This window comes from Triticum urartu, chromosome 6 (assembly GCF_003073215.2).
Source record: "Triticum urartu cultivar G1812 chromosome 6, Tu2.1, whole genome shotgun sequence".
In the NCBI taxonomy this organism is placed as follows: domain Eukaryota; kingdom Viridiplantae; phylum Streptophyta; class Magnoliopsida; order Poales; family Poaceae; genus Triticum; species Triticum urartu.
The window spans coordinates 276941136-276968837 of record NC_053027.1 but is presented as its reverse complement, the minus strand read 5'-3'; the positions used below and the strand labels follow the sequence as shown (position 1 = coordinate 276968837).

At 48.0% G+C, this 27702-nt stretch overlaps 2 protein-coding genes across 5 annotated transcripts; one reads left to right on the top strand and one right to left on the bottom strand.

Annotated features, from left to right (window-relative positions):
- Positions 1–808: 808 nt before the first annotated feature.
- Positions 809–11642, bottom strand: LOC125513210 (zinc finger BED domain-containing protein RICESLEEPER 2-like). 4 transcript variants are annotated; one of them, XM_048678242.1, is made up of 7 exons: positions 10995–11642; positions 10108–10197; positions 4779–4845; positions 4224–4360; positions 2085–4121; positions 1953–2006; positions 809–1416 (listed from the first exon to the last, which is right to left on the bottom strand). In XM_048678242.1, the coding sequence occupies exons 4-7, from the start codon at positions 4285–4287 to the stop codon at positions 1403–1405; spliced, it is 2169 nt and encodes a 722-aa protein (XP_048534199.1). In that variant the 5' UTR covers positions 4288–4360; positions 4779–4845; positions 10108–10197; positions 10995–11642; the 3' UTR covers positions 809–1402. The 4 variants fall into 4 exon arrangements, with proteins under 4 accessions (XP_048534199.1, XP_048534200.1, XP_048534198.1 ...); XM_048678241.1 differs by lacking the exon at positions 4779–4845 and having other exon boundaries at positions 813–1416; XM_048678244.1 differs by lacking the exon at positions 4779–4845 and having other exon boundaries at positions 901–1416; positions 2085–4118.
- LOC125513211 lies at positions 6507–9551 on the top strand. The gene has a single exon (XM_048678246.1). The coding sequence runs from the start codon at positions 8155–8157 to the stop codon at positions 9361–9363; it is 1209 nt and encodes a 402-aa protein (XP_048534203.1). The 5' UTR covers positions 6507–8154; the 3' UTR covers positions 9364–9551.
- Positions 11643–27702: the final 16060 nt, after the last annotated feature.

Genomic DNA, 27702 nt, shown 5'->3' with positions numbered 1-27702 from the left:
ATAGGCAGTCCAAGTTGCCGGTAGATGGTGATCAACTTCGGCTAGAGGACCCTACCTGTAGTATGGTTCAGTGTCAAACACTGGGTCTTCTTGCTCGCTCTCGATGATCATGTTGTGCAAGATGACACAGCAAGTCATAATCTCCCACAGTTGATCTTTGGACCAGGTCTGAGCGGGGTACCGAACAACAGCGAATCGAGATTGGGGCACACCAAATGCCCGCTCGACATCCTTCCTGCAAGCCTCCTGAACTTTCACAAACCAGGCGTTCTTGCCTCCTGCCACAGGGTTTGAGATCATCTTCACAAATGTCGACCATCTCGGACAGATGCCATCTGCTAGGTAGTATCCCTTGTTGTATTGGTGCCCATTGATCTCGAAGTTCACCGGAGGAGAATGGCCCTCAACGAGCTTGGCAAAAACAGAAGAGCACTGCAGCACGTTGATGTCATTGTGAGTTCCTGGCATACCAAAGAAGGAGTGCCAAATCCAGAGGTCCTGTGTGGCTACCGCCTCAAGCACCACACTGCAACCGCCTTTGGCGCCTTTGTACATCCCCTGCCAACCAAATAGGCAATTCTTCCATTTTCAATGCATGTAGTCGATGCTTCCAAGCATTCCAGGAAATCCTCTTACTGCATTCTGGGCTAGGATCCGAGCAGTGTCTTCCGCATTGGGTGTTCTCAAGTATTGTGGCCCAAACACTACCACCACTGCCCGACAGAACTTGTAGAAACACTCTATGCTGGTGGACTCGGCCATGCGCCCATAGTCGTCGAATGAATCACTGGGAGCTCCATATGCAAGCATCCTCATCGTGTCATGCACTTCTGGATGAAGGTGAATCCAAGAGCGCCAGTGCAATCCATCTTGCACTTGAAGTAGTTGTCGAACTTCCGGATGAAATTCACAATCCTGAGGAAGAGCTTTCGGCTCATCCGATAACGGCGCCAAAATGTTTTCTCGCCATGAAGTGGAGCATTCAGAATGGGAATGGGCCGACCCGGCCCTGGCCCCGGCCCCGGCCCCGTGGCCCCAAGGTCAAAATGTGAGGCCACGGGCCAGCCCATTTCATCAGAATTTTGTGGCCCCATTGACCCATTGGGTACATGAGGCCGACCCAGAATTTAGCAAATGTTTCTAAAATGGCAAGATCATGAGATTACATGTTTCAAAGAGCATCAAGCAAAAGACCTCAATCCAACAAATTCGAACAAGACCAAAAGATTACAAGTTTCAAAGAACGTCAAGCTAATGACCTCAATCCAACAGACTCATACAAGATCAAAATATTACAAGTTCAACATGCTAATCTTTTCACATCCAGTAGGTTATAGAGAAAGCTGACATATCTTTGCTTCACCATCTGCTTGAGCTTTAACATCAATTGCTCCAACAAGCATCAGTCCTCGATATCTGTATTTGCAAAGAAATGTTACAAGAGTAATTCTGTGCACATCAACTAAATAGTATATTTATCCACAAAAAAACTAAATAATATATTTATGAACATAGGAATATTCTTAGTAGCAAAGGCGTGTTCCAGAAAACCAATTCATGATCAGGTTTGCAAGAAAATACACTTCTAAATATCCATTATACACTACCCGTCATCCACTCCGCAACATATTCTAATCAAGTTACTGTAGTTAGCAATGCATATTTTTAATATAGTTTGGCGATTAAAAAAATGAATCTGAACTACACATTCATATCTGAGAGAAAAAAGAAATATATATAAGAGATCAACTATAATTTGGGGAAACCAAAAAATAAAAGCACTAGTTCTGTGTGTAAAACACTCTATATACTCATCTACATGTTTGGGTTGCATCTTGCAAATAGTTCCCTAGAACAAACTGTAGATATGAAATCCCTAAATAAAAAGCAGACTTCATACTAAGTGTACTTTCATATACATGGCACTATATACATCAGAAGGTTTCTCATACCTTGTAAGTCCATTATAATATCATGAACTGAAGCCAAGCTACGTTGAGTATTAGCTGCAGAAAAAAAAAGAAACTTGTAAACTTGAAGCATTAATAAGAAACAAAGAAGAAACTTGTGTCGTATGGCTTTACCGTTGGCCCTTATCCAATCTTGTAAACAAACAAGAGCTTCAAGTGTCGTTGCGGTCATTCGACTTCGAAAATCTGATAGGACTCTCTTCCCTGTGCTGAAGGCGGACTCGGATGCCACCGCAGAGGAAGGAGCCGCCAAGATATCAGCTGCCATGCGACTCAGCGTTGGGTATTCACCGGAGTTCGTCTGCCACCATGTAAGGATATTGAATTGATCACTTCGACGGATGGGTACCTTTGACAAGTACGAATCAAGTTCGGTAGAATCCAAATTTGTTGATCGAGCAGTGAGGGTGACATGTTGGTCCCAATCAGCCATAGGATCTTCACCACTTGCAGCCATGTCATCATCACCTCCTTGTGACATGGGATCTGAACCATTGTCATTCAATTGGAGGTATTCCTTGAACAATCCTTGGAACACATTTTTTATTTTAGCAATCATTGCTGAAGCTTCGTTCCCAAACTCTAGGCCAAATCGGAACTCAATATATTTCAACTTGAATTGTGGGTCCAAAATCACTGGAATACAAAGGCTCAACCATGTCATCTTCCAATACCTTCTAAATTTTCTATTCATATATTTGACCATTGTGCCCATCTTAGAATCCTCTTCATAATGTTGTTGCTCTAAGGTCAGCTTCACTTTCCACATTTCATGGAAATACAAGTTAGCAGTTGGATATTTTGTGCCGGATATCACATTAGTGGCTTCATAAAATACCTTCAGTAGCCTGCAAACATCTTCAGCATTTTCCCAATCCTCAAAAGATGGCTTGAAGGTATATTGTTTATCTTGAATGGCCAAAGAGTCAAACACTCCACGATACTCTTTTGCTATATCAATCATCATGTAGGTTGAGTTCCAGCGAGTTGGAACATCAAGACTTGGAGTTCTCCCACATGATACACCATGTTGCTCAACAATTTCTTGAAATTTTTCCTTTCGACTTGGTGAGCTTCGAATATATTTCACAGTTTCACGTATCATGTTGATCACTGGACCAAGGAAGTTCAATCCTGCTTGACATATCAGATTTATGATATGGGCGGCACAACGTTGGTGAAACAACTTGCCACCACCAGGTAACATCTTCTTAAGCAGGAGATGTGCCTTCAATAGCTTCATCATTGCACCATTGTTCGATGCATTGTCTAGCGTCACAGCAAAGAGATTATCTTCAATGTTCCACTTTCTTATGAAATTCACCATGACATTGAACATTGCAGCTCCTGTGTGCGGCGTCTCCATAGCTGCAAATTTCACTATCCTCTTCTGTTGCTTCCACTCCTCATCAATGAAGTGAACTGTGATGCAAATGTACCCCAATGTCTGATTTGATGTCCATAGGTCCGTAGTCAAAGAAATCTTGGATTTGGAGTTTTGAAACATCCTTTGCAAAATTCTCTTCTCTTCCTTAAATGCTTTCATGCAGTCCTCCTTCACAGTTTTTCTGCATATCATCTTGAAGCTAGGATTTAGACTAGAGACAAATCTTCTAAATCCATCATACTCCACCAATGAGAATGCCAATTCATGCAACACTATCATCCTCATCAGCTCTCGGCGTGCTAATGCCTGATTAAAGGTCCAAAGCCCCATTGCAACTCCATCAGGACTCACGATAGAAGCACTCAGCGGTCCAGAAACTCTAAGAACCTTCTTCCTTTCCCTGCATCTCTTCAAATGTTTGCGCAATGAACTTGTTCCATGTTTACGCTCAGCACAAATATTCCTTGCACAGTGTTTGCACTCAGCAGCTACAACAATGCCATCAACACGGATAGGCTCATATTCCTTCCACACTTTCGACAAAAACTTTCTTCCCGGTTCAGAAAACGATCCCATGTCAATGATCTCAACCTCTCCCTCTTCATCCACATTATCTCCCTCTTCTTCTTCATCATCATCATCTTCTTCATCATCATCATCATCCTGATCTTCTTCTCCTTCCTCTTCTTCTTCATAGTCAACATCTTCTTCATCAGCCTCATCTTCTTCAAAATCAACCATATGAGTGTCTTGTGAACGTCCTGCTGAGCAAAGGGCACGAGTGTTAACATCACAATTACGAGTATCTTTTATTTTAGCAACCATTAATTTGCATCCCTAGAAAAAGAAAGATTAACAATACTCACCATGATAAGCTCTACAGATGTCTATCGAAGGAGACACCCCTGGGGGTGGTTGAGCCCTTCTCATTGTCGCACCGGATATCAACGATGAACCACCACTTTAGTATGCCTCATGGTCCCCTTCTTCCTCTTCCATTTTTCTGATCAGAGGGAAATATATGAACATTAGAGAGCATTAACTTTCAAAATCAACAACAGATAAGAAACCGGACAGTTTAGTTTACGGTCTAATCACTGTCGGCAAAGCATCCCATTGAGCAACACTACAGAACCAGTAAAGAAATCGCTGCCAGTAAAGCATCCCCTGAACTGACACTAAAAAATGCTGGACTTGTCGATGGATCAGCTACACTGATATGCATATACGCAAACTCAACCTGGCAGCTAGCCCAAGAAAAAGAAGTCACAGGACCCTATATCACATAAAAACTAAGCATTAACTACATCTTCTAACCACTGTTGCTTCGAATGCAGCACGCCCAAAACACCTAGCTTGTCAGGCAACAAATTAGGAGAACACCACACCAAACGGCCATTCGAGGAATAGAAGAAACTCACAGTTGGACATATGCACTACTCCAGGAAGGTTTTTCGTGAGCATCATCAACATGTGCACTACTCCATCCTATCAGCAGAGTAAAATTTGCCGATTCAACAAAAAAACAGAGTAAAATTGTTTCACAGGACAACTATTTCTGGTTTATTTAGTAACCAACAACAGGAAGTAACACTAATTACTTTTCCTCGGATCAGAGGACCGAAAGGCTAAACTGCAGATAAACTGCTGCACAAAAAAGAAAGTGGCATGCTGCACAAAAAAGAAAACTGCTGCTGAATGCTAAACTGCAGCTACACAGGAGCTCAACTGAAGCACTATTTCTTCTTGAGAACAATCAAACAAGTCCCATGCTGAACAATCAAACAGTCTATTTTTGAGTGTTGACTATTTCTTCCAAGCTCCAACTACTGAAACAATTGCAAACAACGCAGAGAGTGCCAGCAAGACCAAGAACCTAAACTAGACCAGTAATTGCAGCTACGCTGGGACAGGGAGGAAGCCGGCAAGAGTCTCACCTGCGTGATGATGACGATGAGGACGGCGACCGGAATGGCGAGGTAGATGGTGGACGGGACCGCAGGTCAGCAAGCTCGACGGCGACCAAGACGACGAACGAGATGCGGGAGGAACGCCGGCGGCAGCAGGGCAGCAAAGATGTTCAAGGGCAGCCATCGGCGAAGTAGTCGGAGTAGAGCATGCAGTAGCCTTCGAGACGATGCTAGTTCTTTACTTTCACCCGCCCCGGCGCCGAGCCACCTCGCCGCGACTTTTCATTGCTCGCCAGCAGCTGGGCAAGGGCGGCGAGCACCATGAGATGCTCTTCTTCCTGGACGTCGGCCACGGCTTCCTCCTCCAGCAGCGCGGCGAGCTCTTCCTCCTCATCCGAGTCCATCGCCGAGATAGGAAAAACGCCGAACACCTTACGCTCGGTGGGCGTGTACCCGCCGCTAAACCGCGCCTCCGCGGCCGGAAACGGCGGTCGGAAACGCCCAGCTGCTGTGGGAGGGGCTGCCGCGGCGAAGCGCTGTTATTTTTCGGCGGGGAATGGCTATCTAGCGGAGTAGGGCGGCGGCCGTCGTCGGGATATAGCTAGTGGTGGCCGAGGGCGCGGGGGGTGCGAGGCGAGTCGGGGGAAGAAAACCTTGACTTTTCCCCTGTCGGTGTGGGCCAGGCGTGCTTTTTCCTAGCGCCGGAGCCCCCAACTGCTCCCCAGCACGCCGGGTTCGGCCTGTGACCGCCGGGCGGAAAAAAGGTTCGAACCGGCGATTTTCGGCGTCCTGGAGGCGCGACTGGGCCGTTTTTTCGGCGCCGACGCCGAAAAAGTGGCCTGGGGGGGCCTGTTGGGGGCGCGGCTGGAGATGCTCTTAGAGCAACTCCAACGGGGTGACCCATTTCGTCTGCGGGCGTCCGTTTGGGTCGGCGCGGACACAAAAGTCGGCCCAACGCGCCGTCCCAAACGGACGCGCGCCCGCTTTTCGTCCGCGGGTAACCCATTTCCAGTCCATTTTTGAGCCGGATTTGCATCGGCACGGACACGAGACGGACGCGCGTGTGCGCTCGCCTTCTCCTCCCCCCATCCAATAGCAAACTCTCGCCCGCCTCCTTCGTCGCCCACACCTCCGCCCATTTTTTCCGATGACTCTGTCAGCCGCCGGTGCCACATCAGATTTTTTGTCTCCATAGAAGACTTAGCACCTGTACGAGGTGGAGCATTGGGAGGAGCCTAGTAAACCAAATTGCTCTTGCATCGACATTAGTGAGATCAGCTGGCGGTAATAAATGTGCATGTTTAGCCCATTGCCTAACTCCCCTCCCCGCATATAACATTTCTCTCCTTCTCCATTAAATGAGCTTGTCTCTATAAAAAATGGTATCTGCCTATATAGTACTAGTACATGTGAACAGTGTACCTACTAGCTAGCTAGTAGTACTAGCCATGCATGCTGCCAGCTGCTGCTGCATGTTAGACTAGCCATAGTGGGTAGTAACTTAGCAGTAACATAGATTCCAACTCAGCAGATTTGCATACGTGGCAATGATTTAATGAGGAGAGAGAGTATAGCAGTAACATAGCTGGTTACCGTAACTTCGCGCTTGGTCCCACAATTTTTTAATGCAAATCGATCCACTGCGGCGTCCCCATCGCGAAGGAAAATTCCCCACCGCTCCATCCTCTTCCTCCCTGCCGCCTCCATCCTCTCCCTCCCTGCCGCCTCCATCTCCCTCGCCCCGCTCTCCGTCTTGCCGCACGGCGGCAGCACTGGCCAGCGACGCGAGTCCACCTGAATCATGGCCAAGTCTGGTGCCCGTAAGGAGGCGGCACCAGTCCGGTCATCGGCGACCTCTCCGTCGCAGCAGCACATCCCCGGCACCCCGGCAAGCTCGTGCGCCAACCGCTGGCCACAGCAACTCTTCTACCCCGGCGCTCCGACGAGCTCGTCCGCCAGCCCCTCCACACCACCGTACATGTACGTCCCTCTCATGGAATCCTCTACTGCAAACCCTACATGGTATAAATTTCTGCTTTTAATTCAATCTTCGCCAATTGCAATTCCTTTAGCTCGAATACCTGATTCAGCGTGTGTAGATCTTCAGGGAATTTCTGTACTGCCAAGTCTTTACTCACATCTAAGTCTGAATTTCTAAGTCTGATTTAGCGTGTGTAGGTGTGGCCTGAATTACCAAAACCGTGACCTTCAGTTGACATCCTTTTGCTTTTGCTTTCTTCATTGAACAAGTGATATCACATCGAGACACTAGTTAGGACATGCTTTTTGAACAAAGGATTGATTATGCTTCATATATAGCAGAAACAGTAGGATTATCCTACTGCAGTTTTATTAAGATAAGTATTTACAAGTTAGACTTTGGTAGAAAGAGGAATAAGTTATGTACCTGACCAAATACAATCATTTCGAACAGTCCAAATACTCCAGGTCACCAAAATAGATGTGTTCTGTGTTAAGTCTATCTCTTACAGTAGCCTAAAAAATATCTTGTTTAAGTCTGTTTCTGACCAAATCCAATTGCATACCTCATGAATTTGTTTAGTGCGCTTGATAATTTAATATTTACAATACTTCTGTTAGAGAGATGAGGTGTTGTACAAAATTTCATTGCTACTGTACTATGCTCATGACTTCTGATATTTGTAACAGGAGGCCAATGTACACCCCTGCACCTGAAGACTTGCTAAGTTTTGGACAATTCCCTCCAATGCATAATTATAATTTTCAACCTCCGCAAGTGCAGCATCCTGTACAAGGGCACCCAAATATGGATACCAATCAACCGGCTGATGGTTCCGATGATGAAGCTGAAGCAAGTATCATTGATCCTTCCTCCCTCTACACACTAGATCACTACCTTGTCTAGATGGACATGTTAGACTCATTCGCCAAGGAGATCGCAATGGAAGTGAAGGAAAGCCTTGACACTCAAGGAAGATCAAGCAGAAGTGGTCCGAGGATTTACGTGAACAGGCCATGTGAAGAAGCTGCTGAGCAATTGGTACGCGACTATTTCTGTGATGATCCTACCTACAAGAAGAAGGTATTTCGTAGAAGATTTCAGATGAGAAGGCCCCTTTTCGAGCGTATCGTACATGCACTAGGAAAGTGGTCTCCAGAGTTCACGCAAAGGAAAGATGCTCTTGACCGTGATGGACTATCTCCATTGCAGAAATGCACATCAGCTATTCACCAATTGGCATATGGTACTCCCGCTGACGCTCTCGATGAGTACCTGAAGATTGCCGAGTGCTTAAAGCTGTTCGTCAAAGGCGTGATTCATATATTTGGTGATGAGTATATGCGAAAACCCAATGTCAACGATGTGCAGCGCTTACTTGATATTGGAGAGAGTCGTGGGTTTCCTGGCATGTTAGGAAGCCTCGACTGTATGCACTGGCATTGGGACAAATGTCCCATGGAGTGGAAGGGACAATTCACCAGTGGGTATAAAGGCGTCCCTACTCTTATTCTAGAGGCGGTTGCTTCTCAAGATCTTTGGATATGGCATGCATTTTTTGGTGTTGCTGGATCCAACAATGACATCAACGTGCTTAATCAATCGACGTTGTTCCTTGAGCAACTGAAAGGGCAAGCTCCTCGAGTGAACTATAATGTCAACGAGAAGGAATATCAACTTGGTTATTACCTTGTAGATGGAATATACCCAGAGTGGGCAGCATTCGTGAAGTCGATACCGATGGCTCAAACGGAAAAACAAAGGCTGTTTGCTAAACATCAAGAAGGTGCAAGGAAGGATGTGGAACGTGCATTTGGTGTGCTCCAGACGCGATGGTCTATTTTACAGCGCCCGGCACGTTTATATGACCGGGGCGATCTCCATCATATTATGTTAGCCTGCATCATTCTACACAACATGATAGTTGAGGATGAAAAAGAAGAGGCGGGGAATATGCTTGATTTGAATGAGGAAGCAGGCTCATCAATTGTTTTCCCATCAGTATTTACTCATGGTGACATGCCAATATTTGTCGAGGTACTTCAAAGAGATGCTAGAATTCGTAATCGTCCGATGCATAAGGCTCTAAAAAATGATTTGATTGAGCATATATGAAGAAAGTTTGGGCGGCGATAGATTATATTCGAGACTTGATCCATGTTGGCACTTATTATTGAGTAACATAGAGCATAAGGCTCTAAACATGTTTTATATATTTTAATTATATTATATTGGCACTTATTATTTATTATGGGTCCGTTCGAATTTGTGTTCTTGTATTTATATATGGGTACTGGCAAACAAAATTTCATATTGATACATGCCACATATAGATCACAAAGTTGAAGTACTAGTATAGATCCCACAAAACAATAAATGAAAATCTCAAGTTACTACTTCTATGTTACTACCCACTATAGAGGTAGTAACATAGACTAATAACATATGCATGTTACTACTCTATGTTACTACCCACTATGGCTAGTCTTATGCCGCTGCTCCTCTTTTTCTACTACACACTGGTAACGTGTAGCATCGGTAGATTTATTCACATGGAGAGAGAGGGGGATGGATAAGGACAACACGTAGAAGCGGGCAGGCAGACAGCGACATGGTGGGGTAGGACCGCCGCCCGATCGGGATCCAACGTCGTATGATTTCGTTCGGATCTGTTGCAAACGGACAGTCGGCAGGAAAATAGCTTTTGCCTTTAGTATTTACGACTACAGGGTGAAACCAGCCTATTAGTAAGCCGAATGAACTGAGGCCATTTTCCTAAACCTGAATATAAACAAAGGTGGGGAACACAAACAGAGGTTGGTGAAACCGCCTCGGTCCCAATGAGATAAGACGACGTACCGTCGAGGAGAAATTCCAAAGGGTGAACCGAAGCAGCGTGAACACTAGCACCACTCGTTGATCCTTGTGGTGCTTTTCTAGTTGAAGAATCTGCATCAGGCAATCACGTGAGTCTGCTGCCATACTAAAGGCAAAATTCATCAGCAAAGGCAGCGACCAGCAAGCAAAGCCTAGTGACAGATTGGATGATTAATAGAGAGAAACATTTTCTTCATCAGCCAAGAAAACAGAACAAGAAACATTTGTCAACCAAGTTCAGAGAAACAGAGTATGTTCATATTCTTGCAAAAAGGATGCTATAAATTATCAAGGCTACCTATCAGCATCACCGATGATCGCTAGATTTTTTTACCCATGATCGCTAGTTGAATATATCAGGGCAATATTTGTACAAACTCGTGGAAAGCTACAGCAAACAACATCACTGAAATTTACAAGAGTTTTTTTATTTCCAACTGATTCGGGAGGAATCCGTACTTGGCACTGTCTAACCAAGTACTCTTAGGTCCCACTTTGAATCGGTGTAAATGTGTACTCCCTCCGTTCCAAAATAGGTGATATGACAATACCAGCCGCAACTGATTTTCACCCAGAAGGAAAATGACCGGCCGAGGCTTATAACTTAAACCGACCAATAGTGTAAATAAGGATACAATTGTAAACATTACAGGCCTAATATGGTGAACCAACCATATGGAACAAGCCTACCCGCTGTCTAGCTAAAATTTAAAGAAAAAAGTGCCTAGCAAGCACGCGGATAAGAAGGAAATGTAGCTTATTATCTGCATTAAACTATGAACTTTCCTAGTAAAAAATAAAATACGTCAAAGGCAAGATGTCAGCGGCAAATCTACGGAAAGTAGTAGAATTTTACGGCGATTTAGTACCTCTTTTCTCAGGGAGTTTTGTGCGCCCCTCCCGGGATGTACCTCCTTACTCAAATCGCTCTTCACCTTAGCCTTCAAACCTTCCTGGTAAACAGAAGCAGCACAGGGTCGCTCAAAATCAAAGAAACTGCTGAAACACTAGCAGCAGCGGCGCCGCTTTCGTGGGTGCCCCAACTCGGAACGCAGTCGGCGGCGGCGGTCGCAGCAGCGGTGCAGAATCCGGGGCGAGCATGGGCTTGGCCGGCGCTGCTCCGGCGAGGGGCGTCACTCCGGCGAGGAGGAGGCCCGTGCGGCGAGGAGGAGGCCGGATCCGGAGTGGCCGAACCTCCCGGGGCGGCGGCGGCGAAGCGGGGACGCGGGCGGGGAGCAGAGGAGCTCGGTGCTCGGCTCCCATGGCAGCGGCGGATCTCGAGGTCGGGGCGACCGGCGACGAGGCTTCCGCGGCGAGGCGGCGAGCTTGTGGGAGGTGGCGACGCGCGACGCGACGCAGGCGGCAGCGCGAGGTGGCGGGGCTCCTGGGGTCCGGTGAGGTGGCGGCGCGCACCGGCGGGCGGAGGCGAGGTGGCTCAGCGGGGCGGAGGCGAGGTGGCGCAGCGGGGCGGAGGCGAGGTGGCGCGGCGGCGCGGGGTCGAGGGAGGCGGGGTCGGGCGGCGCTCGGCTGTGGAGCAGGCATCGCCGGCCTTCTTGCCGGGGCAGGCGGCATCGACGGACACCCCGTACGCCTGCAGGGCCTGGAGCGAGGGAGAGGGAGAGACGAGCGGGAGAGAGAGAGAGGGGTGAGGCGGAGAGGAGAGGGGCGGAGAGACAGGGGATAGAGATAGAGGAGGTGTGGGGGCAACGGTTTACCCGGAAAAAAAAAATAGCCCCACCTCTTTATCGTCTGTCAAAGATTATTTGCCATCTGAGGTGAGTTGGACCGTTGCAGTGTACTGGCATTCAGCGGACCCACCAACACCTTTTTGTCGTCCGCTGGCAGATGGCAAAACTTCTTTGTCGTCTGCCAGCAGACGACAAAGAAATGACAGATGACAAAGACCTTCTTTGTCGTCTGCCAGTTCTTTGTCGTCTGTTGTTTGGTAGCTGATGGCTGATGACCCACAAGTATAGGGGATCTATCGTAATCCTTTCGATAACTAAGAGTGTCGAACCCAACGAGGAGCAAAAAGAAATGATAAGCGGTTTTCAGCAAGGTATTCTCTGCAAGCACTGAAATTATAGGTAACAGATAGTTTTGTGATAAGATAATTTATAACGAGCAACAAGTAACAAAAATAAATAAAGTGCAGCAAGGTGGCCCAATCCTTTTTGTAGCAAAGGACAAGCCTGGAAAAATTCTTATATAGAGAAAAGCGCTCCCGAGGACACATGGGAATTATCGTCAAGCTAGGTTTCATCACGATCATATGATTCGCGTTCGGTGCTTTGATAATCTGATACGTGGGTGGCCCGGTGCTTGCGTGCTGTCCTTACTTGGACAAACATCCCACTTATGATCAACCTCTATTGCAAGCATCCGCAACTACAACAAAAGTATTAATGTAAATCTAACCATAGCATGAAACATGTGGATCCAAATCAGCCCCTCACGAAGCAACGCATAAACTATGGTTTAAGCTTCTGTCACTCTAGCAACCCATCATCTACTTATTACTTCTCAATGCCTTCCTTTAGGCCCAAATAATGGTGAAGTGTCATGTAGTCGACGTTCACATAACACCACTAAAGGAGAGACAACATACATCTCATCAAAATATCGAATGAATACCAAATTCACATGACTACTAATAGCAAGACTTCTCCCATGTCCTCAGGACAAACGTAACTACTCACAAAGCATATTCATGTTTATAATCATAGGGGTATTAATATGTATATAGGATCTGAACATATCATCTTCCACCAAATAAACCAACTAGCATCAACTACAAGGAGTAATCAATACTACTAGCAACCCATAGGTACCAATCCCAGACTTAGAGACAAGAATTGAATACAAGAGATGAACTAGGGTTTGAGAGGAGATGGTGCTGGTGAACATGTTGATGGAGATTGACCCCCTCCCGATAAGAGGATCGTTGGTGATGACGATGGCGATGATTTCCCCCTCTCGGAGGGAAGTTTCCCCGGTAGAACAGATCCGCCATAGTCCTAGATTGGTTCCGCCACGGTTTCGCCTCGTGGCGCCGGAGTCTCGTCCCGAACGCTTGCTTATGATTTTTTTCCTCATCGAAAGACTCCATATAGCAGAAGATGGGTATCAGAGGGCCATTAGGGGGCCCATGAGGCAGGGGGCGTGCCTAGGGGGTAGGGCGCGCCGCCACCCTCGTGGACAGGGTGTGGCTTCCTTTGAAACTTCTTGCGCTCAGTATTTTTTATATATTCTAAAAATGACTTCCGTGAAGTTTCAGGACTTTCGGAGCTATGCAGAATAGGTCTCTAATATTTGCTCCTTTTCCAGCCCAGAATCCCAGCTGCCGGCATTCTCCCTCTTTATGTAAAACTTGTAAAATAAGAGAGAATAGGTATAAGTATTGTGACATAATGTGTAATAACAACCCATAACGCAATAAATATCGATATAAAAGCATGATGCAAAATGGACGTATCAACTCCCCCAAGCTTAGACCTCGCTTGTCCTCAAGCGAAAGCCGAAATCGAAAAATATGTCCACATGTTTAGAGATAGAGGTGTCAATAAAAATAAAATATGGACATGAGGGCATCATGATCATTCTTAGAACAACAACTTATAGAATTCTTGTCATATGATCTCTTATGCTAGAGTAACAATTAAATCACAATTTCAAGTATGAATCATAAACTTCATTGAAAAGTAACAAACTATAATCTCAGTCATTGGAGCAATTGCAATTTATCATAACATAGGAAAGAGTCAATATAAGGGCTTTTCAGCAAGTCCACATACTCAACTATCATATAGTCTTTCGCAATTGCTAACACTCACGCAATACTTATGGGTATGGAGTTTTAATCGGACACAGAGAAAGATAGGGGCTTATAGTTTTGCCTCCCAACATTTTACCTCAAGGGTAATGTCAACAATAATAGTTCATGAAAACTCACATCCAATTAGCCATATATACCAGAATCTTTCCAACATGTTGTGCTTGCCAAAAGATAAAATGCAAAAAGGAAGGGTGAAGATCACCATGACTCTTATGCAAGGTAGGAGATAAAAGTAAAAGATAGGCCCTTCACAGAGGGAAGCAGAGGTTGTCATGCGCTTTTATGGTTGGATGCACAAAATCTTAATGCGAAAGAACGTCACTTTATATTGCCACTTGTGATATGGACCTTTATTATGAAGTCCGTCGCTTTCATTTCTTCCGTATCACACGATCGTATAAAGCTTATTTTCTCCCACACTAATAAGTCATACATATTTAGAAGGCAATTTTTATTACTTGCATAGATGACAACTTACTTGAGGGATCTTACTCAATCCATAGGTAGGTATGGTGGACTCTCATGGCAAAACTGGTTTAAGGGTGTTTGGAAGCACAAGTAGTATCACTACTTGGTGCAAAGAATTTGGCTAGCATGAGGGGGAAAGGCAAGCTCAATCATATTGGATAATCCCATGACAATATAATTTATCTCAAATGTAAGAAAACATAACTCATTACGTTGTCTTTCTTGTCCAACGTCAACTATTTAGCATGTCATATTTTAATGAGTGCTCACAATCATAAAACATGTCCAAGATAGTGTATTTATATGTGAAGCCCTCTCTTTCTTTATTACTTCCTATTAATTGTAAGGATGACCAAAACTATGTTTGTCAACTCTCAACAACTTTTATTCATCATACTCTTTCTATGTGAGCTCATTACTCTCCATAAGATCCATATGATCTTTTTTATTCTTTTTTATTTCTTCTCTTTTATTTTATTCCCTCAAGATCATAGCAAAATCATCAAGCCCTTGACTCAACACTAATCTTTATTATATATAGCTCATGGACTCGATTACATAGAAGGATCATAAAGCAAAACTCAAAACTAGATCATACTAAAAACTTTTATTCTACTAGATCAAAATATTATCAAAAGGATCGAACTAAGAAAAACGGTAAAGATAGAAGTGATGGTGATACAATACCGGGGCACTCCCCCAAGCTTGGCAATTGCCAAGGGGAGTGCCCATACCCATGTGATTATATCTCCTTTTTTGTTGGTGAAGAGGGTGGTGGTGATGATGGATAGTCGCACATCGAGCGTAGGAGGTCTTCTAACTTGCGGATAATGCCTTTGAGTGCGATGATATGCTCCTTCAACAAAATATTTTCACGTATGAGATACTTATTTTGTATACGAGCTAACTCAGTCATCTTGAAAGCTTCGATCTCAGTTGGGGTAAGAAGATTGTGATCAAGTTGAAGGATGTCTTCTGTTGCCGGAACTTGGTCCTCCGTGGCCTTCTTGATCCCTTCATCCTTGTTGATCTCCATGGGTTCTTCTCTCTTCAGCTCTATCTTCATTAGCCAAGCATCGTTGCCCTCATTGTTGGAGGAGGAGGGAGACGACATGATGCTTGGCTTTGATAACCTGGCAGAAAACAGCTCAAAACAAGAACAGGAGATTTTTACGTGATACGGTGGTCAAAACCTTCGGGAGATTATATAATGATTTTTACCGACCAAAATACGTAACGTGCAAGAAAACGGAGTCCAGAGAGCACATGAGGTGCCCACGAGGCAGGGGGCGCGCCCTCCACCCTCGTGGAGCCCTCGTGTCCTTCCCGGACTGCTTCTTATTTTTCTATTTTTCTAAATATTCCAAAACGGAGAAAATTGCCATTAGAACTATTTTGGAGTTGGTTTACTTACCGCACCACATACCTATTTCTTTTCGGAGTCTGAAACGTTCCGGAAAGTGTCCCTTATGTATTCCTCCGGGGTTACGGTTTCAATAACATTGGTTTCAACATTTATAGGATTACCTGAGATATAATTTTTGATTCTTTGACCGTTCACCACCTTTGGATTTGTGCCTTCGAAGTTGTTGATTTTTATGGCATCGGAATGATAGACCTCCTCGATAACGTAAGGACCTTCCCATTTAGAGAGAAGCTTTCCTGCAAAAAATCTTAAACGAGAGTTGTATAGCAATACATAATCACCTACATTAAACTCACGCTTTTGTATTCTTTTGCCATGCCATCTTTTAACCTTTCTTTAAACAATTTGGCATTCTCATAGGCTTGGGTTCTCCATTCATCAAGTGAGTTGATGTCAAATAACCTTTTCTCACCGGCAAGTTTGAAATCATAATTGAGCTCTTTAATAGCCAAATAAGCCTTATGTTCTAGTTCGAGAGGTAAATGACATGCTTTACCATAAACCATTTTATACGGAGACATACCTGTCGGTGTCAAAAACCAGCGGATCTCGGGTAGGGGGTCCCGGACTGTGAGTCTAGGCGGATGGTAACAGGAGACAAGGGACACAATGTTTTTACCGAGGTTCGGGCCCTCTCGATGGAGGTAAAACCCTACTCCTGCTTGATTAATATTGATGATATGGGTAGTACAAGAGTAGATCTACCACGAGATCAAAGAGGCTAAACCCTAGAAGCTAGCCTATGGTATGATTGTTCTTCGTCCTATGGACTAAAACCCTCCGGTTTATATAGACAACGGAGAGGGCTAGGGTTACACAGAGTCGGTTACAATGGGAGGAGATCTACATATACATATTGCCAAGCTTGCCTTCCACGCTAAGGAAAGTCCCATCCGGACACGGGACAAAGTCTTCAATCTTGTATCTTCATAGTCCGGGAGTCCAGCCAAAGGTTATAGTCCGGCTATCCGGACACCCCCTAATCCAGGACTCACTCAGTAGCCCCTGAACCAGGCTTCAATGACGACGAGTCCGGCGCGCAGATTGTCTTCGGCATTGCAAGGCGGGTTCCTCCTCCGCATATTTCATAGAAGATTTTGAACACAAGGATAGTGTCCGGCTCTGCAAAATAAGTTCCACATACTGCCATAGAGAGAATAGTATTTACACAAATCTAACCTGCTGGCGTATTCCGTAGCATGACATCACACCACGACCAAGCCTTTATTCGAATCGTTTTTACTGTCCCACCTCAGCGCGTTTAGCGAGGCGGTTTCCTTGGCACGTCTTGTCGAAGCAGAGATCGTGTCCCCTTATTCCGGGATTCTCATCAATACGGGCGTGGGTAACCCAACCGCGCCATTGATTACGGTGCTTGGGAGATAAGCAAGTTTTACTAGGCTGGTGGGGACACGCAGTTTCGTCCGCCCATATAAGGGGATAAGGATCCACCTTTTCATCCACGCCTTCTTCCTCCTTTGCTCATCCATTTTCGCGCACTCGAGCTCCAGCGCCCAAGTCTGCATTCCCCACCTCAACCTTCTCCAGCCATGTCCGGAGCGGGAGGCAAGTGGATGGTCTCCTCCGTCATGGAGGGACACATCAAGAAGCTGAGGAAAGCCGGATACTTGTCTGACGACATCGCGCACCGGCTCCCAGATGAGGGGCAGCTCATCCCCACCCCAGGCCCCATGAGAGGGTAGTATTCCTCACCCATTTCCTCTGCGGACTAGGCTTCCCTCCCCACCCATTTGTCCAGGGGCTCATATTCTACTACGGCCTGGAGTTCCACGATCTGGCCCCGAACTTCATCCTCAACATCTCGGCGTTCATCGTCATGTGTGAGGCCTTCCTCTGCATCCAGCCCCACTTCGGCTTATGGCTGAAGACCTTCAATGTCAAGCCGAAGGTAGTGGGCGGCTGCCAGGCGGAGTGCGGAGGCGCCATGGTGGGCAAGATGCCCAACGTCCTATGGCTCGAGGGCTCCTTCGTGGAGACCATAAAGGGGTGGCAATCGGGGTGGTTCTACATCATCGAGCCGCGCGACCCTGCATGGGTCGCAGCCCCCGAGTTCCGATCCAGAATCCCTACACTGCTCACCTCCTGGAAAGAGAAGGGCCTACCGTGGGGTAAAAAAGGAGAGCTGACCGGACTCCAAACATGCGTCCAAAACCTGGTGAGCAAGAAGCTCAAACTTGTCAACGTAGTCCAGGTCATGTTCGTCCGCCGGATCCTCCCATGCCAACAACGGGCTTTCAGCTTGTGGGAGTTCAATCCGGCCCAGAAACGAACTCTGAGCAGGCTTTTCGACACAACGTACGAAGATGCCTAGAAGGTGCAATTCAAGGGCGCCGAGGCTCCCGCATCCGCTACCGAGGACCGCGGATTCAGCGCGCAGCGTCAAGCCAACGCGGTAAGTTGTTTTTACCTCTTACAGGATATTTGTCTTTCATAGTTTGACTCTATGCGGGATCTAAGCCCCCATGCCTTTGACAGGACTGGCAGAGGATGGCCGAACAGATCAACTGTCCGGCTCCTTTGCCCGAAGACCCAGCGAACGCCCGCTTGGCGGAACTGCTGGTTCCGGCACCTTACGTGGTGCCGGGGAAGAAGGCCAAGAAGAAGGCCACGGGAACCCGGAAGAGTTCCCGGTGCCCGGTGGAGTCGGACTCATCGTCCGATGACTCCGAGGCGCACTCCTCCCACGAAGACGAGGAGGAGGAAAGAGAGGTTTCTTCCCCAGCGGGAGGAGAAAAGAAAAGGAAGCCGCCCCAACTGGGGAGGCCGGAGGGTCCAAGAAAGGGCGGACCCTCCCTACGGACTACTCCACCAACGCCGGCGATGGCGAAGAGGAGTGGCCGCTCAGGGCCAAGCCCCTGGCAAAATCGTAAGTATTCAGATACCAGAGTGACTCATGGCGTTCCTTTATTGCACAGCTTCTTCTGACGCCGAATATAATTATGCAGTCCGCCCAAAGCCCGGCTCGACGTGTCGTCGAGCGGCTCCCTGGATTCATCGGATGTGAATAGTTTTTCACTTCCGACCGCTACCTCCCCTCGCCCTACGGACGACGCCGAGGTGTTCTCCCAAAAGGTTCCAAGCCAGGAGGAGGTGGTCCTGGAGGCGCCGCAAGGCGACCTCCCGGACTCCAGGCGCAAAGGGGACAAAACCCCTAAGGCTCCAAGTCCGGCCCTGGGCCGGACACCGCACCGGAACCTTCAATGGTTCTGGAGTCCGGCAGGCGGCCCCCTAGTAAGAAGGGAAGGCCTACGACGCCGGTGACCTCCGTCCAACCGGAGGCACCGGATAATTTGTTGGAGGTGCTTAACGGCGCCTCCATCGACGAGGAGCACCGCATTATTATGAGTGCGGTGATCCAGAAGGTTCAGTCCGCCAAGAGCGGGCTGACTGAAGCCTGTGCCAGCGTGCTAACAGGCTTTGAGGTATGTGAAAAATATGTGAAAATACTACCGCATAGACAGTAGCCCCTGATGCTCTGTTTGGCGTTTGGAAAGAAAAGCCGAATAGAGGATCTAATAACATTCGCATGAGTCTAACATAATTAAGTCAATATGCGTATGCAGGCTTCGCTGCTGGCCTCTGCCGCACTGACTGCAGAGGTGGATGCGCTGAAGCAGAGCCTCGAGCTGTCTGAGCAAGAGCTCGGCCTTGCCAAGAAGGAGCTCGAGGAAAAATAAGGTAAGTAATACCTTGTGGAGTATATTAAAAAGATGCGGCTGCAAAAAATGACAGGATCGCTATTGGTGTCCTAGGGGCCACGACTGAGGTGGCGACCCTTAAGCAAGCGCTATCCGAGGCCGAAAAGAAGGCGGCCACGGAGCGCACCGAGCGCGAGAAACATGAGGCACCGTTTGGCGAGGTGCGGCAAGAGCTCCAGGCTCTCGTGAAAAAACACGAGAGTCTGGAGCTTGACTCAAAGACGCGAGAGTCCGAGATCGTGACGGCCCTTGAAAGCGCCAAGTCTGCTAAGGCCAAGGCCCAGAAAGCCCTCCAGGAAGTTGAGGCGATGAAGAAGATAGCGGCGGGTAAGGCATTTTTTATGCGAAGCAAGCACGTGAAAGTGAATTACTTGTTACTTACCCGAGTCCGGAGATCTCCAGGAGCATTCACAGATTTGCCCCGTAGCGTGTCAGATGCCGCCGCTTTCTACTGGGCCGAGGAGGGCAGCTCGACGGTGAAGGTGTTCTGGTCTCAGTATGCTGAGGCTGGACACCTGGTGCCCTTGAGCGACTAGCTGAAGCAACCGGTCAAGCTCCACAAGGTGGCCGAACAGGCCATGAAGGGCCTTATAGTTTGGCTGTGGCCTGGAGAGGCCCTGCCTGGGAGCTACTTCGGGCTGGTGAGGCGGCTGGTGGATGCCTGTCCGTGGCTTGAAGTCGTCAAGCGCTCCGTCTGCATCGAAGGTGCCCGTAGGGCGCTTGCCCACGCTAAAGTGCACTGGGGCAAGATGGATGCAGAGAGGCTTGTGAAGGACGGGCCACCGCAGGGCAAGGAGCATCGCCACCCCGAGATGTATTATGAGGGCGTCCTGAAGGGCGCCCTCCTTGTGGCGGACGAATGTTCAAAAGATGTAATTTTTGAGTGAACTTGTTCGTTTTATCCTGTGCGCTGAAAACTTGTTCATATGCGCTATGCAACGCTTGTTTTAATTTAAAATATTACCTTCTATGCGGCCGTTTATCAAGTCTGAGAGATGGCGAGTCGTCGGCTTCTGCCCCCATGCCACGAGTGCTGGGGTGTTCGGGATAAACCTGAGCACTCTTTTCCCCATTCTTGGGTCCTTCGAGGGAGGTGCTCAGCACAATGAACAAGGCAATCAGACTATAATGCGTTATCACTCTCACTTAGCCAGAGAATTCTATAATTTTAAATTTCGGCAAAGCCCCTAGTGTTCGGAAGACCGAGTTCGGGGCGCTATACACGCCTAGGCCGGACAAAGTCGACTCCTCGCTCTAAGCGGCATAAGTCTTTAGGGACTCGAAACCTCCCGAACAGCGACCAGCTCTCGCCCTATCATGACAGTTAGTTTTAGCTTTCTCTACTGAGGTGCTCAGCCCAGCTCAACCGGGGCACAATCGCAGTAGTTCTCCCAGCGCTACCTTAGCTGATATAGCGGAACGTAAGGTACCAAAACATAGGAGTCAGGCAAACCCAACTATTGACCAAAGACATGATTCGGAGCTGATGCATATAATGCTATAAGTTCGGAGGGACGCACTTTGTGAAAGTGTTCGGACTTCTCATGCCGTATTATGGGGTGCTTAAGCCCCTGGCATATGGACCGTACCAAAGTGTACGGGTGCTAAATGTCATAACTGAACATATGTATTGAAAAAGAAATGAATAGAGAATGCAATAATAAGCTGAAGCTAAGCATTGCTTATTTTAAAAGGCTATTGTGAAAGCAGAACAATACAAATAGTGCGATAAGCAAGAGATGGGACTATTTGACATGTCCCCTTCCAGGGGCGAGCTGCGAGACGATATGTAAGACAGGTATTTTGCTCGTTATAGAGACCACCAGGGAGTTCGACGTAGCTTTCTGCCTCCTTGGTTGTTGCATCGTGTATTCGGCGGTTGTACTACCGGACAGGCCTTCCGAAGAGTGGAGTCCTAAAAGTAGGAAATAATGACAAAATCGGGAGCCCCTAGTGCGGTTGAGCCGCATTATTGGGCGTGCCGTGGTCGTGCCCCTCCCCCTGTGCCCATGGTATTTCCAGAGCGTAGTTATGTACGCGTAGTACTGATTTCGCAGTTTCGCGAGGGCGGGGGTTGGGGCCGTATTGCTACGCTTGCTCGGAATGTGCCAGGCGGTCTTGTTGTAGGTTACTCCGGGCGCGCTTGACAGTGTCCGGACGCTTAAAAGCCGGACTGGAGAATTGCCTTGAGAGGCTGCTTTGTACTTCTGTTGTGAGGGCCGCCATGTGCTCCTCCGTTCGGAGAGAGCGTTCGGTGTTTCCATTGACCATAATGACTCCTTGAGGGCCTGGCATCTTGAGCTTGAGATATGCGTAGTGCGGCACCGCATTGAACTTTGCAAATGCGGTTCGTCCGAGCAGTGCGTGATAGCCACTGTGGAACGGGACTATGTCGAAGATTAACTCCTCACTTCAGAAATTATCCGGGGATCCGAAGACCACTTCAAGTGTAACTGAGCCTGTACAGTTGGCCTCTACACCTGGTATGACGCCTTTAAAGGTCATTTTTGTGGGTTTAATCCTTGAGGGATCTATGCCCATTTTCCGCACTGTATCCTGATAAAGCAGGTTCAGGCTGCTGCTGCCGTCCATAAGGACTCTAGTGAGGTGAAATCCGTCAATGATTGGGTCTAGAACCAATGCGGCGAATCCCCCATGGCAGATGCTAGTGGGGTGGTCCCTTCGATCGAAAGTGATCGGGCAGGAGGACCATGGGTTGAACTTTGGGGCGACTAGCTCCAACGCGTATACGTCCCTGAGTGCATGCTTCCGCTCCCTTTTGGGGATGTGGGTTGCGTATATCATGTTCACCGTCCGCACTTGTGGGGGGAAGCCCTTTTGTACAGTATTGTTCGGCGGCCGGGGCTCTTCGTCCTCGTCGCTGTGCAGCCCCTTGTCTTTGTTTTCGGCATTTAACTTGCCGGCCTGCTTGAACACCCAACAATCCATGTTGGTGTGATTGGCTGGTTTTTCGGGGGTGCCGTGTATCTGGCACGAGCGATCAAGTATACGGTCCAAACTGGACGGGCCCGGAGTGTTCCTTTTGAATGGCTTTTTCCGTTGACCGGACTTAGAGCCTCTGAATCCGGCATTAACTGCTGTATCTTCAGTGTTGTCGCTGTTAATGCGGCGCTTTGTGCTTGTTGCGATGCGACCTGCCATTCCTGTCCTTGGTATCCGAATTACCAGGGCTCTTGGTCATGTTATTGCTACGAGCCAGCCAGCTGTCTTCTCCCGCGCAAAATCGGGTCATGAGTGTCGTGAGGGCTGCCATAGATTTCGGCTTTTCCTGTCCAAGGTGTCGGGCAAGCCACTCATCACGGATGTTATGCTTGAAGGCTGCTAGGGCCTCTGCGTCCGGACAGTCGACGATTTGATTTTTCTTGGTTAGGAACCGTGTCTAGAATTGTCTGGCAGATTCTTCTGGCTGCTGAATTATGTGGCTCAGGTCATCGGCGTCTGGTGGTCGCACATAGGTGCCCTGGAAATTGTCGAGGAATGCGGCTTCCAGGTCCTCCCAACAACCAATTGATTCTGCTGGCAAGCTGTTAAGCCAATGCCAAGCTGGTCCTTTAAGCTTGAGTGGGAGGTATTTGATGGCGTGTAGATCATCGCCACGAGCCATGTGGATATGAAGGAGATAGTCCTCGATCCATACCGCAGGATCTGTTGTGCCATCGTATGATTTAATGTTTACGGGTTTGAAACCCTCTGGGATTTGATGATCCATTACTTCATCTGTGAAGCATAGTGGGTGTGCGGCGCCTCTGTACTGGGCTATATCACGACGTAGCTCAAATGAGTTTTGTCTGCTGTGTTCGGCCCGGCCGGATTTAATGTATCCGGCATGACGGTTATCATCTCGTGTCGTGGGGTGCCTGGGTGATCCGTAGATCGATCTTGTTTTCCTTGCCCTGCCCTCCAAGATATCTCGCAGGTCTAGCGCATTTCCCCGTGCCTTGGTATTTTTTGAGCGGCGCCGGGGTGCGGCTTGAGTGGAGGGCCGGTCAGCCGCATCATGCACTGGTGATGCAGGTAAGTGCTTCCTCCTCTAAACGGGGTAGCAACCTGCGCTTTGGATAGCTCTTGGAGGGGCGTTCGAGTTCGTATTCCTCGACCGCAAGGACTTCTGTCCATCTGTCGGCTAGCAAGTCTTGGTCAGCTCTAAGCTATTGCTGTTTTTTCTTAAGGCTACTCGCCGTAGCCATAAGCCTGCGCTTAAAGTGCTCTTGTTCGACGGGATCCTCAGGCACAACAAATTCGTCGTCGCCGGGGCTTGCCTCGTCTTCGGAGGGAGGCATGTAGTTATCATCCTCTTCCTCTCTGTCTACCGCTCTCTCAGGGGGGCTGGCTTCTCCATCCTCCTGCGCTGAATTTTGCTGGAGGGAGTTGTCTTCGGCACAGTCCGGGGTGTTATTATCTCCCATACCGGTATCACCGTTTTTGCTTTGGCGGGACTTAGAGCGGCGTCGCTAACGCCGGCGCTTGGGTTGCTTCTTGGAGGGCTCATCCCCCATTGTTCCATCACCATTGCCTTCTTTGGGTGTATCCACCATATATATGTCATATGACGAGGTGGCTTTCTAGTGCCCTATAGGCGCTGGTTCATGTTCGTCTCCTACATCGTCGTCCATACCGTCGATGTCTTCGGAGTCGAAGTCGAGCATGTCGGTTAAATCATCGACAATGGCTATGAAGTGGGTGGTGGGTGGGCGTCGAATTTCTTCGTCGTCCGCATCCCAATCCTGTTGGCCATAGTCCGGCCAGGGCTCTCCTGACAAAGAGAGAGACCTTAGTGAATTCAGAATGTCGTCGAAGGGCGAGTGCTGAAAGATATCCGCGGCGGTGAATTCCATGATCGGCGCCCAATCGGATTCGATTGGCAGGGGCGCGGATGGTTCGGAGTCCGGAAAAGAGTCCGGCACCTTGGAGTCACAGGCTTCGTAGAGGATGAGGCTGGTGTTCGGCTCAATCGTCGTTGAGACTGCAGCCCCCGAGGCGGTGTCTAGCCACCCATCCTCGATCGGCGCAGTTGGCTCCGAGCTAAGGGTCGGAGCTGATGCGGGCGCGGACTCCAGGGCACTGTTCGGTGGCAGAGCTAGGTCATACCCGTCGTGACAGTGCGGCACGCTCAGCTGTGGCTCGAGTCCATCGAAGATCAAGTCTCCGCGGATGTCAGCCGTGTAGTTCAAACTTCCAAATCTGACCTGATGGCCAGGGGCGTAGCTTTCAATCTGCTCCAGATAGCCAAGCGAATTAGCCCGCAGTGCAAAGTCGCCGAACATGAAGATCTGTCCGGGGAGAAAGGTCTCACCCTGGACTGCATCGTTGTTGATGATCGGAGGAGCCATCGGGCCTAAAAGTGACGACACAGAGGAACTCTCAATGAAAGCACCAATGTCGGTGTCAAAATCGGCGGATCTCGGGTAGGGGGTCCCGGACTATGCGTCTAGGCGGATGGTAACAGGAGACAAGGGACACAATGTTTTTACCCAGATTCGGGCCCTCTCGATGGAGGTAAAACCCTACTCCTGCTTGATTAATATTGATGATATGGGTAGTACAAGAGTAGATCTACCACGAGATCAAAGAGGATAAACCCTAGAAGCTAGCCTATGGTATGATTGTTCTTCGTCCTATGGACTAAAACCCTCCGGTTTATATAGACACCGGAGAGGGCTAGGGTTATACAGAGTCGGTTACAATGGGAGGAGATCTACATATACGTATTGCCAAGCTTGCCTTCCACGCCAAGGAAAGTCCCATCCGGACACGGGACGAAGTCTTCAATCTTGTATCTTCATAGTCCGAGAGTCCGGCCAAAGGTTATAGTCCGGCTATCCGTGAAGGAAATATGCCCTAGAGGCAATAATAAAGTTATTATTTATTTCCTTATTTCATGATAAATGTTTATTATTCATGCTAGAATTGTATTATCCGGAAACATAATACTTGTGTGAATACATAGACAAACTAAACGTCACTAGTATGCCTCTACTTGACTAGCTCGTTGATCAAAGACGGTTATGTTTCCTAACCATAGACATGTGTTGTCATTTGACTAACGGGATCACATTATTACGAGAATGATGTGATTGACATGACCCATTCCATTAGCTTAGCACCCGATCGTTTAGTATGTTGCTATTGCTTTCTTCATGACTTATACATGTTCCTATGACTATGAGATTATGCAACTCCCGTTTGCCGGAGGAACACTTTGTGTGCTACCAAACATCACAACGTAACTGGGTGATTATAAAGGAGCTCTACAGGTGTCTCCAAAGGTAAATGTTGGGTTGGCATATTTCGAGATTAGGATTTGTCACTCCGATTGTCGGAGAGGTATCTCTGGGCCCTCTCGGTAATGCACATCACATAAGCCTTGCAAGCATTGCAACTAATGAGTTAGTTGCGAGATGATGTATTACGAAACGAGTAAAGAGACTTGCCGATAACGAGATTGAACTAGGTATTGAGATACCGACGATCGAATCTCGGGCAAGTAACATACCGGTGACAAAGGGAACAACGTATGTTGTTATGCGGTCTGACCGATAAAGATCTTCGTAGAATATGTGGGAGCCAATATGAGCATCCAGGTTTCGCTATTGGTTATTGACCGGAGACGTGTCTCGGTCATGTCTACATTGTTCTCGAACCCGTAGGGTCCGCACGCTTAAGGTTTCGATGACAGTTATATTATGAGTTTATGAGTTTTGATGTACCGAAGAAGTTCGGAGTCCCGGATGAGATCGGGGACATGACGAGGAGTCTCGAAATGGTCGAGACGTAAAGATCGATATATTGGACGACTATATTCGGACATCGGAAAGGTTCCGAATGATTCGGGTATTTTCGGAGGTACCGAGAAGTTACGGGAATACGAGGAAGAAGCAATGGGTCTTAATGGGCCTTAGTGGGAAGGACCAGGATGTGGCGCGCGCCCCTCCCAAGCCCAGTCCAAATTGGACAAGGGGTTTGGGGCGCGGCCCCTCTCTCCCTTCCTTCCCCTCTTCCCCCCTTCCCCCCTTCTCCTAGTTGGACTAGGAAAGGAGGAAACCTACTCCAACTAGGAGTAGGAATCCTACTCCCTGGCGCGCCCCGCCTAGGGCCGGCCTCCTCCCCCTTGCTCCTTTATATACGGGGGCAGGGGGGCACCTCTAGACACACAAGTTGATCTTCGTGATCGTTCTCTTAGCCGTGTGCGGTGCCCCCCTCCACCATAATCCTCGATAATATTGTAGCGGTGCTTAGGCGAAGCCCCGCGACAGTAGAACATCAAGATCGTCACCACGCCGTCGTGCTGACGGAACTCTTCCCCGACACTTTGCTGGATCGGAGTCCGGGGATCGTCATCGAGCTGAACGTGTGCTAGAACTCGGAGGTGTCGTAGTTTCGGTGCTTGATCGGTCGGGCCGTGAAGACGTACGACTACATCAACAGCGTTGTCATAACGCTTCCGCTGTCGGTCTACGAGGTACGTAGATCACACTCTCCCCTCCCGTTGCTATGCATCACCATGATCTTGCGTGTGCGTAGGAAAATTTTGAAATTACTACGTTCCCCAACAGTGGCATCCGAGCCTAGGTTTTACGTGTTGGTGTTATATGCATGAGTAGAACACAAGTCAGTTGTGGGCGATATAAGTCATACTGCTTACCAGCATGTCATACTTTGGTTCAGCGGTATTGTTGAATGAAGCGGTCCGGACCGACATTACGCGTACGCTTACGCGAGACTGGTTCTACCGACGTGCTTTGCACACAGGTGGCTGGCGGGTGTCAGTTTCTCCAACTTTAGTTGAACCGAGTGTGGCTACGCCCGGTCCTTGCGAAGGTTAAAATAGCACCAACTTGACAAACTATCGTTGTGGTTTTTGATGCGTAGGTAAGATTGGTTCTTGCTTAAGCCCGTAGCAGCCACGTAAAACTTGCAACAACAAAGTAGAGGACGTCTAACTTGTTTTTGCAGGGCATGTTGTGATGTGATATGGTCAAGACGTGATGAGATATAAGTTGTTGTATGAGATGATCATGTTTTGTTGAAGTTATCGGCAACTGGCAAAAGCCTTATGGTTATCTCTCTATTGCATAAGATGCAAGCGCCAAATAATTGCTTTACTTTAT

What these genes read in the sequence shown, in the direction of transcription:
- LOC125513211 (XM_048678246.1), top strand. Translation starts at nt 8,155, where the DNA reads ATGGACATGTTAGACTCATTCGCCAAGGAGATCGCAATGGAAGTGAAG.
- LOC125513210 (XM_048678242.1), bottom strand. Translation starts at nt 4,287, where the DNA reads ATGAGAAGGGCTCAACCACCCCCAGGGGTGTCTCCTTCGATAGACATC. An exon ending in CATCTGTAGAGCTTATCATG is followed by an intron (nt 4,122 to 4,223) that starts GTGAGTATTGTT and finishes CCCTTTGCTCAG; the next exon opens with CAGGACGTTCACAAGACACT. An exon ending in AGATTGGATAAGGGCCAACG is followed by an intron (nt 2,007 to 2,084) that starts GTAAAGCCATAC and finishes TTTTTTCTGCAG; the next exon opens with CTAATACTCAACGTAGCTTG.